The sequence below is a fragment of the Schistocerca serialis genome, chromosome 1 (assembly GCF_023864345.2).
Source record: "Schistocerca serialis cubense isolate TAMUIC-IGC-003099 chromosome 1, iqSchSeri2.2, whole genome shotgun sequence".
NCBI classification, from domain to species: Eukaryota; Metazoa; Arthropoda; class Insecta; order Orthoptera; family Acrididae; genus Schistocerca; species Schistocerca serialis.
In genome coordinates this window covers 810377753-810392861 of record NC_064638.1, presented here as the reverse complement: position 1 = coordinate 810392861, position 15109 = coordinate 810377753, and the positions used below count along the sequence as shown (strand labels likewise).

Genomic DNA, 15109 nt, shown 5'->3' with positions numbered 1-15109 from the left:
ATACGGTCCTGTTGTGCGGCTCAGACGTGAACTAAGGAGCAGCTGTGTGCTGCGTGTTCTTTTTTTTTCGTGACGTTTCCCCATAATCATAAATAAACTGTCAAATTTGACGTCATTCTGAGCCGTGGTTCTCTTTCTGTGGCGTTATCAAACTGAGTACGAGAACAAGAGACAGGAGGTACGCAGCCACTACACGGTGCTGCCGCAGCACGGTCGCACGGCGAACTACGCGCCGACAGCGCCACCTAGCAGGCGGGCAGAAAGCCACGGCTTCTGGGAGAGCTGGCGGCAGTCCAGGTAGAACCCGCCGGCCGACGCCGATCGTAGACTGCCGACTGTTGGCGCAGCTGGGCGCAAGGCGCGAGTAGAGAGTGCGAGCGATGGACGCGCGCAGCGGCGGCTGTTCGGATGGCGACAGCTTGACCAGGGACCAGACGCTGCTGCTCCGCCAGAAGTATATCTCGTGAGTACTCTGCCGTTCTCAGCATGCGTGCTTGTTCGTTCCGGAATTCATTTTGTGGTAATTTGGCTTATCTCTACACATCTACAGCTCAGCAAGCCACCTTAACAGTGTGCGACGCATATTAATTCTGGTAACACTATCACTTCCCACATTCTCTGTTCCATTCACAAATGGTGCATGGGAAGAACGACAGTCTATAAACTACCGTACGAACTGCAATATTTCTGATTTTCTGGTTGTTGTCAATTCGCGAAACACATGTGGGAGGTGGCAAATATCGTCTGACTCTTCTTTGAACGTATGCTGTCGGAACTTCAGCTGCGACCCTCTGCGTCATACACGACGCTTGTCTTGAAGCAACTGCGACGGGAGTTTGTTGAGCATATCTGTAATGCTCTCGTGCCAACTGAACAACATCGTGACAATAGTTGCCGTCGTCGTTGGGTTTTCTGTCTTTCTCTGTCTCTCTCCTCTGTTAATCCTACTTGGTAACGGCTCCAGACTAATAAATAACACTCAAGAATACATCAAACACGTTGTTGTAAGCCGTCTATTTCGTGGTTGAGTTGCTTTTCCTTAGGCTGTTCCAATGAATTCCAACCCGGCATCATATGTTCTACAATTAGAGGTGTGTGGTCATTATACAGGTTGTCTCTGGAGGAATGGTTAATATTCAGGGTTATGACAGGAATGATCATTCGAAAGTGGAGTAAAAATGGGTTCTAAATTGTATACCTTAAGAGCTTTGGGCACTACTTCATTTTTGATATGCATTTTAGACCCCATGTTCACTAGACACTTTTTTCTTGTTTAGCCGGCCGCAGTGTCCGAGCGGTTCTAGGCGCTACAGTCTGGAACCGTACGACCGCTACAGTCGCAGGTTCTAATCCTGCCTCGGGCATGGACGTGTGCGATGTCCTTAGGTTAGTTAGGTTACGTAGTCCTAAGTTCTAGGGGACTGATGACCTCAGAAGTTAAGTCCCATAGTGCTCAGAGACATTTGAACAATTTTTTTTTTTTCTTGTTTGCGTCCATACTACCATGTCTCAACACAAGGAAACAAACGAACTTGCTCAAGAAGAGATTTATTTGACAATATCGATGGTGAAGAAGTGATCATATCTCATAAGGTATGGATCTCATAGCCCATGTCAACTAGGCATTTTTTTTTATTGTTTAGCTGGATACCACTACCTCTCAAAATACGGAAAGCAAAGAGCTTGCATTAGAAGAGATTTGTTTCACAGTATCGAAGATTTACCTCATAGCTCTTAAGGTACGCATTTTAGAGCCCATATTTACTAAACTCTATTGCTTCGAATGATCGTTCCTGTCATGTAGCCCTGAATACTGACCATTCCCCATGTTAAACCCTGTATTTAGATCGCTCCGGACTGTTATCCATAAGTACTGTACGGTGCTTACTGTTACCTTTCACCAACAGCATAATCGAGCAGTAATCGATCTCTGCGCTTATTTACGTGCAGTATGTTCCATTTCGTTCTGCACATGTTCAACCGCCAGTGCAGATACCAATCTTCCGTACTCTACAGGACGTCCTGCGTTTGGCTAAGTCCTCTAGTGTTACTACAGTCCTGCAAACGACAACATCATCTGCAAACAACCTCGTGGAGAGATTTCGGCGTTTTACACTAGATCATTTTTATATATTGCTAACGACAATGGCACTACAACACTCCCTTGTGGTACTCGGGAGTCACAAATCTGGTCTCATACTCGATAAGCTCGCATTTTGTTCACCAAACGACAATGTGGAGCACTATGGAACCTCTTTTGTAAGTCAAACAACACGGCATCAAAATGGACCCTTTTTCTTATGTAACATTTGGTCCTACCACTCGTACGAATTTCTCTGCCAGACCCACCGACCGGTTTACAGTTCTTCTTACGCGACCTTCCACAACTGCGGTGTCTTACAGGAAAGCAACATCTGCTCGTGAAACGAACAAAGCCTTTTGGTGGTATTCAGATCGTCGACCTCGTCTCTCTGTCTCTGTTAGATTTTTTCATTTGTTAGTAACTAACACCTCCAGGGAGTGCATTACTTTTAACTAAAAAGTTTGTTTCAGTCAGTACACAGGTAAAGTATTTATGACTATACCAGTTTCAGTACCCGTAGTCCATAAACAGTTTGACATAGCCATCGTTCAAGAAGTGGGTATGAGGTATTCGAAATGATTAGTCAGTTGAAACCATAATAGCCGTTAAACAGTTGATGTGAGCATTCAAATAAACTTTTACCTCCATCAACTCTTTTACATCCCAACTCCACGCTACGTGAAAATGCCGCCAAAGTAAAAGATCAATAGCGCCTCCTTTGCGATGTAGAGTCTGACTTTAGAAAAATATCGTCTACACTGATCAGGAACACAATTATTCGATAAATGATCACAAGAAATTGAAGCTAAAATCAGCAATGTTATATCCTTCGGCTTCACATAACATTTCAGCAAATTTGCATTTCAGTCAATTACGTATTGAATTCAGGTCCCCAGAGAAACGGCCTGGTGTTTAATAATTCCGCTATTTACGAACCGATGTTATTTTCGATCATAATCGGTACAGGGTAACAAAACATTCATCACACTCATTCGAAGATTCAGTACTGGAATTACTTTTTCGTGGCGTCTTCCAGACATCTACTGACAAATTTCCTAGCTGCACAACATTATAAACGTAGACCGTTACTATAACAGTGTTCGTTTTTCACGCAATAAGACAACGCTAACAAGTTTTGCCTTCTTAATACGTTACATACCGATCCGTCATAAATCATGTAAAGATAAGCTCGTAACTCAGTCTGTTAGATGCATTACACGGGGCTAACGCCGAAAAAAGGCATTATTAATGCAAATGTCTTATTCATGTTCTTTTTAGTGTGCTGAATCTTAATGTGGTGTATCATTACAGTTAGAATTGGTATTTTCTCTAAAAAAATTTAAAAAATTTAAAAAAAACATTTTTGGAGATTTCAGTGAGACATAATTTATATATTACTTCGATAAATAATAATATGAAGTTGAAATTTCTGTGCAACTGTTGTACTGCTTGATAACTATTGTAACTTTTATGATAATCTCTTTGGCCCTACCTCTTCTTACGCAGTAACCCCTTGGATCCGTAACAAAATCTGTCATTACCTCCACGTACTAAGCTGGGCCAAGTTTGTGAAAGCCTTAACCATCTTAACCAAAGATAGACACTGTTTCGAGTATGTCTTCCAGATTTTTCCTCAACCATGGGAAGCGAAACTGTAATAAGTTGTGTCTGTTGGACCTGACACACGAACAGTTATGTTCGAGTCCTGTTTCGAATCAAAAATAGCTGAGTGAGGCTTGGTCGTCATTCTAGAAAGTTACAACTAAGTTTTTAAGCAACAAAAACGACCCGTTTTACATTACTGTTGCACCTCAAATAATAATAACCGTCAAGAAGTTGGAGTGCTTGATGAGCTTCAAGATATCCTCTTTTAGTTGCAGTGGTGTGAGTGTTAGGGGTGCAATTTGTGTTTGATTTCCGTAAACAGCCCAAGGAAATTATAGAGAAAATGTTTATTGGCTAGCTGACCCCAACACATTCTAAATGAGCATTTAAAAATAAGTTTATATTAGACGTAAACATTTTTCTGTTATTAACGTGTTACATTTCGCACATCCCACACATCATCTTTTCTCAGTTTACATCCTTGGTTAATAATTAATGAACGATATCTGTATTTCTTTGCTTAATGATAACCTTTGCATTGTAAACAAAAACATCAAGTGCATAGCACATGTGTGATGCTCAATACACATTTTAAAAATATTACGAAATGTGCCACAATAATTTATTTACAACATGTATGCCATGTGGAATTCAAGAACATATACATCGAGCTAGAAAATCAAATGTACCGCAACAACACAAATCGTCATCTACTGGAACGTATGTAAGTGATTACAACTATTTGCATCATATATAAAAATGCAAGCACTTCAGCGTATTTTTATTAATGAAGCAACTGACAAATAGCACTAAATGCTCGAATATTTTTGTACAGTGTGGAGCAGGCAGCACATTGTTCACCAAAACATAAGTGTAACGAAAAATATTATCCGTCTGAGGATTGGCATGCTAGCCCGAAACCGGTTATGGCGCTAAAATAAAACATTAAAAAAGTATTTGTGGCTGGTTGCGTCATTCACTAACTATCATTAACGGCCGCGGAGTTTACAAGATCCAACACGGATAAAATAACATCATATGAATGTGTTTTATATCGTGACAAGGTGCTAGCAATCAGTTCCCAGCTGAATATGGTGCGAGTTGAAATAGTGGAGGCTGCGTCAGTCCATAAGCTAAATTGTTAGGTACTCTTTGAAGCGAATGAAAACTTCTCTTCTTCCTCAGTGATCGGCTAACCACAGTTCACTTTGCCTATTGCTCTATTATTTTTCATGCCTCTGAACAAAAGATTCTTATGAATCGTATGCTTCTATGTGGATTTGTAATGAATGTATGATGCAGTGGGGGGAATGGTTCTCATTTAAATTTGAGGTTTAGCTTTTCAGAACGCAATTTTTGAAATATCTAACGATATCTGACTCGAACTATTTTAGTACGGGTAAAGATAACCTCGATGTTGTGTTCTCAAATCATGGTCACCGCAATCACAACAGTCCACCATCGACATAATCTAGGACACAACTGTCTCCCTAGCATGTATGTGGATGTGGCCACTAATATAGTTAACTTGGCAGTAATTGAATTCAGTTTTCACTGTCGCTCTCTGCACTTCAAGACACAATACCTAAAATATGACATGGTTAAACAATAATCCAGAACAGTGCTCAATTGGATTTCGTACGCCTGCCAAAGGAAAAGTTCAAGTGTCTATACGTGACTAGGTTCACAATTACTATCTACTACAAAATTTCCCTTCATGGCCTGCATCGTTTAAAGGAATACTTCTGTTCTTCGACCAAACACTAGTCTGTGACTATGGTACAACAGTTAAATGATTTCTCCCGGAGAAAACAACACCGAAAACTATACAGGAGGGACTCCTGCAAAGCATGGAACACCAGCAGAGAGGTAACGGCAGACTGAGCATCTACATCCATATCTGAATTCCTAGTCACCTTATGCTGTGTGGTGGAGAATACGTAGTGATCCAGTTTCATTTTCCCCCTTCTTATTCGATTCGTGGAAATAAAGTCTTCAGTCCGGAACCGCGCTGCTGCTACAGTCGCAGGTTCGAATCCTGTCTCGGGCAAGGATGTGTGTGATGTCCTTAGGTTAGTTAGCTTTAAGTAGTTCTAAGTCTAGGGGACTGATGAGCTCAGATGTTAAGTCCCTTAGTGCTTAGAGCCATTTGAACCATTTGAAATAAAGAGTGTCGGTTCCCCTCTTTTTATGCCAGGATATATCTAGCTGTGGCACCGTGATCATTACGCAAGATGTATGGTGCGCGAGGTTGGGTGTCCCTTGATTTGTTTTGAAACTTGAACTCGTGGAATTTTGTGAGTAAGAGTCTCCGTGACGCAGAATGGCATTCTTGCAACGAACAAGTTATCTGTTTCGTGCGTGAATTCCACTTCCTTGGGATTTTCCCCAGCAAAACTCTGCCTGGTATGATACTGCCCCACCGTCCTGCGTCCACGGCACGATGCATGTCTGGAGTAGCGGTTCGCCTGCATGATGGCGTATGCGGACACGACCATCGACCTTGTGTGTTGTGTAATAATAAACGTTGTTCATGTAACCAGGCGACATATTTCCATAGATCCACGGTCCATTTTGACGATCCTGTGCCCACTGCAATCATAACAGACGATGTCGTTGGTTGAAAATGGAAACACGCATGGGTCGTCTGCGGCGGTGTACCAGGTTCAGCAATGGGTGCTGAACGGGGTGCTCTCAAACTCCGTACTCTCTCGTCGTTTTTCCCACCACACTGTCGCCCATCCTGCTCTACAGAGTGCGCTAGCCTCCAACCTCCACGTTCTGTGACGAGGCGTAGACGTCCAACACCTTGTCGCCTATTCGTGGTTTCACCGTCCTTCGACCACTTTCCGTAGATGTTCGCGGCAATAGCGCACAAACAGCCGACGAACTTCACCGTTTCCGAGGTGCACGTTCCCAGGTGCCGGGCCATAAAAATCCGCCCTTTGTCACAGTCCCTGATGTTAGTGGACTTCCTCGTCGGTGTCGCTGCCAGAATGAGTTCCCTTTCGTCTCTGCTCCGCTTCTAGACTTCCCTAACTGCGTCACGTGCCCGTAACACCATCAGAGTTGGGCAGTGACCGTAATGTTTTGATTTATCATTGTACGCGTATGTATTTACGTGTGTGAGTATGTATGTACGTATCTAGGAAAATTACACGCTCTCGCAGCGACACTTCCAAAAGCAAATAACACACAAAAGAATAGTACACAAAAGAACAAAGGAATATGTAACAGAGCAAGGAATCATATTGAAAAGTATTTTCTTCCTGATTTCCTGCACCTCTTTGTCTCAGGGACGCCGCATCATAAGAATCACCCGCAGTCTCACAACACTGTGGTACTCCAATTCCCGTGATAACGTTTTTCCATTTGAGAAATGTCCTGGGGAAACCGTTTTCAGTGTTCGTCACGGCGCCAAGGTTAGAAAGTAAGAAGCCAAATCATGATACAAGAAATAATATATTACATTCAATAAGTTGGTACAATCTCAGTAGTTTCTGTACATCGCAATAGTTCTGTGCCCTGCGGTTGGCTAGAAACTCCTTGCTGCCATTTGTGAAAGAGAGCCTTGGCATACTTTCAACATCGCTCAACAAATCAAGGAAATGTTCATCAGACTTTAATTCCCTATTCTGTGGTCCTACAACTATTTCCTGCTTTATTTTTGCTCCTTGCTCCTTGCAGACTTCTCTCGAGAATGCATGAATGTGAATGAAGTTTTGCCCATAGTTTTCACTAAACCTTTTGACGAGACCCAATTTAATGTGTACCGGAGGTACTCACTCATTCTTGGGGTAGAGTGGAGTAGACAGAAACAGAGGCGAGTTTTCATCACATACTTCTGTCCAAGCAGTAGTTCATAACGAGCAAGCGATTCTTTTCCCCAACAGCGATTTGTTCTTTCACTGCTGTCCCATTCGCGGCGTTATGGGATGGGGAACTGTAGGACTCCCCTTCAAGGATGCACTGCACAAAGGAAGCAGCTACTCAGGTCACAGAACACTTGCGGGGTGCAATGGGGCTAATTTAGGATAAACGGCAGTTTGATGTATTCCGATGAACACTTGCCAGAAGACACACGGAGGGCGAAGCCAGACCGCGTTCAGAGTAATGACACTTCGACTGTCAAAATTTTATCACTAAATTGTGATTGTATAGGTAACAAAGTTCCCGAATTTACTGCCCTCCAGGAAATTACACACTCTCAAATTATTCTCGGGACCGAGAGCAGGCTGAAAAACGTAGCAGAAAGCTCTGAGATATTTTGAGATTCACGGAGAACGTACTGAAAATACAAAGTAGACACAATTTCTAGTTGATATGATCGATCGAGGTGGCACAGTGGTTAGCACACAGGGCTCGCATTCGGGAGGACAAGGGTTCAAACCCGCGTCCGGCCATCCTGATTTAAGTTTTCCGTGATTACCCTAAATCGTTTCAGGCAAATGCCGGGATAGTTCCTCTGAAAGGGCACGGCCGATTTCCTTCCTCATCCTTCCCTAATCCATGGGGCCGATCACCTCGCTGTTTGGTCAACTCCCACGAAATACGAACCAAGAAACCAGCCTTGGTGTGATCAATGACAGCTAGCTCTAAGTGTAGCAAAATGTAAATTAATACAATAGGAAAAACAACCCCGTAACATTGGAATACAGCATTGTCAGTGTGCTGCTTGACACAGTCACGTCGATTAAATACCCAGGCGTAACGTTGTACAGTGATATGAAATAGAACGAGCATGTAATAATCGTAGTAGAGGAAGCGAATGGTCGACTTCCGTTTATTAGGAGAATTTTAGGAAACTTTGGTTCGTCTGCAAAGGAGACGGCACACAAGACACTATGCTACCCACTCCTGAGTACTGTTCCAGTGTTTAGGATACCTACGAGGTCGGATTGAAGGGAGGATATCGAAGCAGTTCAGAGGCGGGCTGCTAGATTTGTTAACGGTCGGTTCGAACAACACGTAAGTATTACGGACACGCTTTAGGAATTCAAACAGGAATCCCTGGAGGGAAGGCAACGTTCTTTTCGAGTACACTGTTGAGAAAATTTAGAGAACAGATATTTAAAGCTGCTGCCAACGTACATTATGAGGAAGGATCGCAAAAATAAGAGAAGAGAAATTAGGGTCCGCATGGAAGTACATAGATAGACGTTTTTTCCCTCGCTCTATTTGCGAGTGGAACAGGAATGAAAATGACGTACTGGCCCAGGGTACCCCGCCACAAAGCGTACGTGACTTGCGGAATATATATGTAGATACAGATGTCGAGAAGAATTTCATTTACCTTCAGACGTCCACTTACACGCTATTTGTATTTCTCATTCTGGATAGACGTGGTCAGTACTTTAAAGTTCTCATATGTCTCCTTTAGAAAAATTGCACGACCAATTGGAATGGAAGGAAGTAAGCGTCCTTTGTGGAAAATCACTGCTTTCAGACTAACTTTACTGGAATACGCGCCACTCATTTACACAGAAATCATGGCCAGACTCGATATCACTAAACAAAAGCTATGTCATCTTCTTTGCAGGAATATTCAGAAAAAACACCATGGAGATCACTATAAACATTAATACAGGGTGAGCCAGCTACAATGTTCACCTCAGATGTTTCATGGACCGTTTAACATATTACAATCCTCTTTTTTCCTAGATGCAGTATGAGAAAGTCCTCACTAAACGGCGTATAGTCTCCTTTCATGGTCGCGTTGGTTCCAGTGGGACTATGGTAATTATTACTGCTATATAGTATCGTCATTCTAAAACAGACGAACTGAATGGAGTTTCACTCTTCAAAATCCGATTGGTAGTTTCGGCGAGATCAAAAAATCTATGCACAAGTTCCGACGAACCAAGAGGATTTGAAAAGTCCATTGTTGCAGCATGTGTAAGGACAAGGGAGAATTTCTTCGGTCTGTCCAGAAGTTTTTGCATCAGCGACCCGCAGCAGTGCACTGCAGTGAACGATGGGTCTTTTAAGCAAGTGTTTATTATTGTGATTTCATTTTTATTGCTGTCACTGATGTCATTTTACAATTTAGCTGTGTATCTTGACATTAAACTCATGATGCAAAGTTACTACTTAACAATCTTCATACCTCAGTTTTCTTGTTTTACAAATCCATTCAATTTTTGACGTGGACATTTCTTTGCAAGCTCTGGCAGAAACAAGAGTAGAAATGTTACAGTAGTTAACTGTTGAATTGTCCTTAGACGCTATGTCCTTTGCCTGCTAGTTGGTGTGTCGGTGCTACTACATGTAGTAAAGTGTGATTATTATCAGTTTTAAACTAAACCTCTCTCCACTATTTCGCATTTCTAAGAAGGCTCTTAGCTGCGTCAAGCTGGAGCGCCCCACAGCCTAACGCAGAAGTTCCGTATAACACGAACTTGTGCGTAGACAGCAATAGATTTCATGTTCAAAAGAGATAAATCCAAAATTGTAAATATTGAAATTTCTCTGAAACTACTAATTGAATTTTAAAGTGAGGAATGCCGTCGAATTCGTCTCTTTTAAAATTTCGATACTAGGAGCAAATATTATTATATCCATGTGGAAAAGGGAAGTTGATACTGATATCTTTCGAACCAATATGGCTATTAAAAGACGTAGTGCGTCGCTTAGTGAGGACTTTTTCCTAATTCAAGTGGGTGAACACAGAATTATGATATCTTAAACGGTTCCTAAGCGGTTCAACATTTTCTAGCAGATCGTTCAAATGGCTGTGAGCACTATGCGACTTAACTTCTGAGGTCATCAGTCGCCTAGAACTTAGAACTAATTAAACCTAACTAACCTAAGGACAGCACACACATCCATGCCGGAGGCAGGATTCGAACCTGCGACCGTAGCGGTCACGCGGTTCCAGACTGAAGCGCCTTTAACCGCACGGCCACACGGGCCGGCTTCTAGCAGGTGATAATAAGTGAAATGACATGTATTTTACAGTGTAGCCAACGCTCGTAACCTTTCTGCCTTCCAGGACAGAGAAAAAACTACGACTTTTGTATCTATCTGTGTACTCTTTCAGACAGTATTCGAGAGCTTCGGAAAGAGGGATACGGTTCATACGACACGCGGTAGTTGTAAGTGATCTGTTCCACAAAATGTTGGAATGAATTTATTAAGTATGATTCGGAGACTGCCGACAATTCTCTAACGCCGTTAAAACATTAGATGATGCCTTCCATTTATGCGACGAGTTATTACAAAGTTATATACCAGGTTTCATATGAATCAATAAGAACACGATTTAGTGTATATGCCTAATCAGATCTTGCTCCTTTCTTAATTCAGTCCTGCATGTAATTTACTGTGGTACCAACCAACAAAACGCCTGAGAATCATTCATGAGAAATTGATGACTCATTTCAAACACGCATTTACAGATCTGCAGGCTATCTATATATACTCGTAGTCCTCTCTGTCCGTCAGTATTTGCTTAGTAGATTGGCTATTCTGCTTCTGGAGGAGAGAGAGAGTTTTAACGACGAAGAGTTCTGACAAGATAAATTTCTGGTTACCGTCCATCGTATCCTTTGCACGCGAAGAGGATTTAGTGACAACAGCTGGCAAAGAATGTAGTCCTGATAGCTCCTAAAGGCAGAGGTTTGTCATTGTATTATACAGACTGCCGTATTCCATTCCAAACATTCCACAACAGCTCCGTTACAAGATTCCTAATTTGAACATGACATATGCATGAAGATTCAAATCGCCACTAACCCTGTGTATCAGCACGACGACACTAACTCCCTTTCTCACAAGAAATGAAGAGAAAGTGATGTCTAAGGGAAACCACAGAATTAAAACGACATTTAAAATAGATGAAGGCTTTTGTGGTTAGATTCTCGCTTTGACTCTGACATTCTCATGGTCATGGCCAATTCAGGTGTTTATTTGCGCTTATTCTCCTACAGGTATTTCTTCACCGTATCAGGCTTTTCCGTTACGTGGCTGTTTGCAGCCCATCTTTTCTTAGGCACCATTTCTTGTATAATCATCAGTCTTCGAACCTACATACATCATCCTCCACTTCTTCCTGGTCGTTGTCTATCTCTTTCTCCCTGTATACAAACCGCAGACAAGCTTTGTCTCCTTCAACTACTGTTACATTCGCTGTAACCATCACTACTATGTTAATACCATACCACATATCACGCCATCTTGTTCTCCTACAATTATTTCTCCTTTTCCACTGGGTTTATCCAAATTTTGTAGTTTTAACAAAGCATTGTTCTCCTTTCTGTTGCGCTCCTGTAGTGTCATCTTTGTTTTATTTCTCCTGACCTGTGAATTCTCTGCTATGTTTCTTGTCTATTGTAACTTTCCCTTCTTTCAGCAGAAGGGGCCGCGCCCTTTATGGACCTCAGCTTTGGTAACTGTTTTGCATTATCCTTGCAGTTTATTATCGTTACCAGCCTTGCGTCGCACATTCTCTATTACCTCTTTAACAAACAAATTGAACGCCGTTAGTGATAAGCTGCAACCTTAAATCATTGTTAACATGAACTTCTTCATTTTCAGCATTTGTTACTCCCATTTAATTTGGTAGATATAAATATCATAACACTGATCAAATGTATCAAAAACATGTAGACTATACTAAGAACGGCCTCAGAATGTCAGGCCAGTGACTATACTGTATATCCAACCACTGCTAACTGTTTAGTAGTGTTGGGTGATAACAGCAGAGATAAAAAGCAAAGTTGACAGTGTCGAAAAAATAATCCGGAAGCATCTACTGTTCTACATAGTGTTTACAAGATGGTTGTCCTACCGCCATTGTGATACGTGCGTGCGTAAGTCGATCTGCTATGAATTGATTATTGGCCGTAGCCGATCCAGTGCTGCATTCACCTGTCAAAAGTTGATGCATAATTTTTATCCCTATGACGAAAGAAATCAGCAAGATTCCTAGAGTTTTGTGGAACGTCTGAGACATCAAATTCCACTTTCATGCTTGAGGGGATCTACGAGAGATAGTGAAATGAAAACAAGGCACATGGGAAAAATTAAGTAAACAATTTATTATTTCAAAAGTGATCACCATAACTGCTAATACATTTATCCCTCTGCGAGACAAAACAGTCCAGGCCTTCATGGAAAAGTATCTGCGGTTGCCTACAGAATCGTGATGGTACCCAGGCCTGGACATCTTCGTCCGAATCAAATCGACAGTCACGTATGTCTTTCTTCAGGGCTCCAAAAATATGGAAATCGCACGGTGAGAGATGGGAACTGTATGGGGGATGTGTAAGGCCTTCCCAGCGAATCTTGTGGTCCACCCATATGTTGCCAAGGTTGTTTAGACTACGCTGCAGAAGTTTCGCTGAGAATCTGTTACACATAATCCGTACAATCCGTCTCTCCCCATGCGATTTACATATTTTTGGAGCCCTGAAGAAAGACACTCGTGGCCGCCACTTTGCTTCGGACGAAAGGTGCCTTGGTACAATCATGGTACCGCAGGCAACACTTTTCCATAAAGGCATTGACTATCTTGTCCCACAGTGGGAGAAATGTATGAACAGCTCCGGCGATTACCTTCTTTCATTTGTACTGTTTTTATTTGACTGCTCCTTGTACGTATATACTTCAGAAGCCACTTTACGGTCCATGGCGCAGGATACACCGTAACTATATCATCGATTTTCTTTCTTCTATATTCGCGTAAATGAGCGATGGAAAGGAGGCTGTATGTGCTTCGATGTGTACTCTAAAGTCTCCCATCTTATTCCCGTGCTGCCTGCACGAGATTTACGTTGCTGACAGCATAACGGTTGCACAGTCAGTTTCGTATACAAGTTTTCTAAATTAACACAAACAGGTGTCGGAAGAACTACGTCGTGTTTCTTCCAAATATTCCTATTTCACTTCCCAAGCACAGCTGTTCCATTTTCGAATGGGCTATAATCTGTTACGGTCTTAGCACCGCATCTCTTAGTCAGTTCACGTGTGTTGTCATGCCTATTTGATGTCGACTCCAATTCTGTGACAACAGAACTGATCGAACTAGCGTCATATATGCGATTTGTTTCACAGGTCCATTGCATTTTCCCAGAGCCCTTGAACAAATCTGAGTCCTCGATCCGCCTTACCCGATACTTATTCTACGTGATCATTCTAATTCATATCGCTTTTTATTACCCCGAAAAATGATTTGACGCTCACATACCCCGTGCAGTCAGATTAATGTCAAAAGCTTCAATAACCACCTTTTGCAGCGCGAACCACTGCGAGGCGTGAAAGAAGTGTCATTGAGCTTCTGGAAGGTGTCGACATGGATGTGGAGCCCTGCTGACTCCAGCACCCTAGCCAGCTGCGCTAGGTTTCTCGGTTGAATCTCCAGGGCGCGGACAGGCCGATCGCAGTGGACCCAGAGATGGCCAGGGCAGCATGGTAAACTCATCCTGGTGCACTTCGAACCACACATGTACACTACTAGCTGTGTGACACGTTACATTTCCCTGTTGCTAGATACCACTATGAAGAGGAAAAATAAACTGGATGTGGAGGTTCACATGGTTCCCAATGATAAATGCACACTTGCGCTGAATTATTGAGCGTTCAAGAATGACGAGTCCACCGAGGGAATACCAGGAACACATTACCCAGACGATAACGTTCCATCCTCTGGCCTGGACCCATTTGACGATTGCTGCAGCGTCGTACACGCCAATGGCCATTTGTCCGATGGGACATAAAAGTGGTTCGCCTGAAAAGGCCACCTCCCGTAACTCAGTAGACATCCAGTGTTGGCGTGCAAATTCCAGCCTTCGTCGCCGACGAACAGCAGTCAGTATGGCTGCATGAACCGAGCACCTGGTGCGGAGGTCCACACGCAGTAACATTCGCTGAATGATAGTTGAGAACACACTATTGAAACCCTCTTGCCTCATCTCGGCGGTCAGTTTCTCAACAGTTGCACGTCTATTCACCCGTACACACCTCCGCTGCCGTCGTTCACCCCTGTCGTCCATGGTTTCTGGTGCACCCTAGGTGCCTCTGCGCCAGTTTTGGAAAGTGCTACCTTGTCAAGCACGGTGTACTTGAACTACATCTCCACACAAATAATTTACAAACTTTGCCTTTTTGGAAATGCATCCATCCTTGGCCCGAAACACAATGAACATGTCCGTTTGAACATCAAATAAATCGTTCCGTTTCCGCATTAAGACAACGACTGCACTTTTTCTGCGTCCCCCTGACATGCCGTGTATACCCTCACTGATAGTGCTACCACCGTCCGCCTGTGCACTTTGACGCCGAACATAGACGGTAGTCACATTTATATGACTGCACTGTGTGTGTTCATTATTTACCTTATAACCGGATACTATTGGGATCTTTCTTTTTGTTATGGGCGTTATATTTCGTTTATTCACGTTTAAAGAGAACTGCCATTCATTA

General features: G+C 42.7%; 1 protein-coding gene across 2 annotated transcripts in view; it reads left to right on the top strand.

The window, feature by feature from the left end:
• The first annotated feature begins 278 nt into the window (after window positions 1-278).
• Window positions 279-15109, top strand: part of LOC126484167 (5-phosphohydroxy-L-lysine phospho-lyase-like) — a 325588-nt gene continuing 310757 nt past the window's right edge. Inside the window, exon 1 of one of the 2 annotated variants that reach the window (XM_050107582.1) lies at window positions 279-463. In XM_050107582.1, coding sequence (XP_049963539.1) covers window positions 381-463 — 83 coding nt within the window. In that variant the 5' untranslated portion in view covers window positions 279-380. The remainder of the gene's footprint in view (window positions 464-15109) is intronic. The other variant, XM_050107574.1, reaches the window with a different exon arrangement.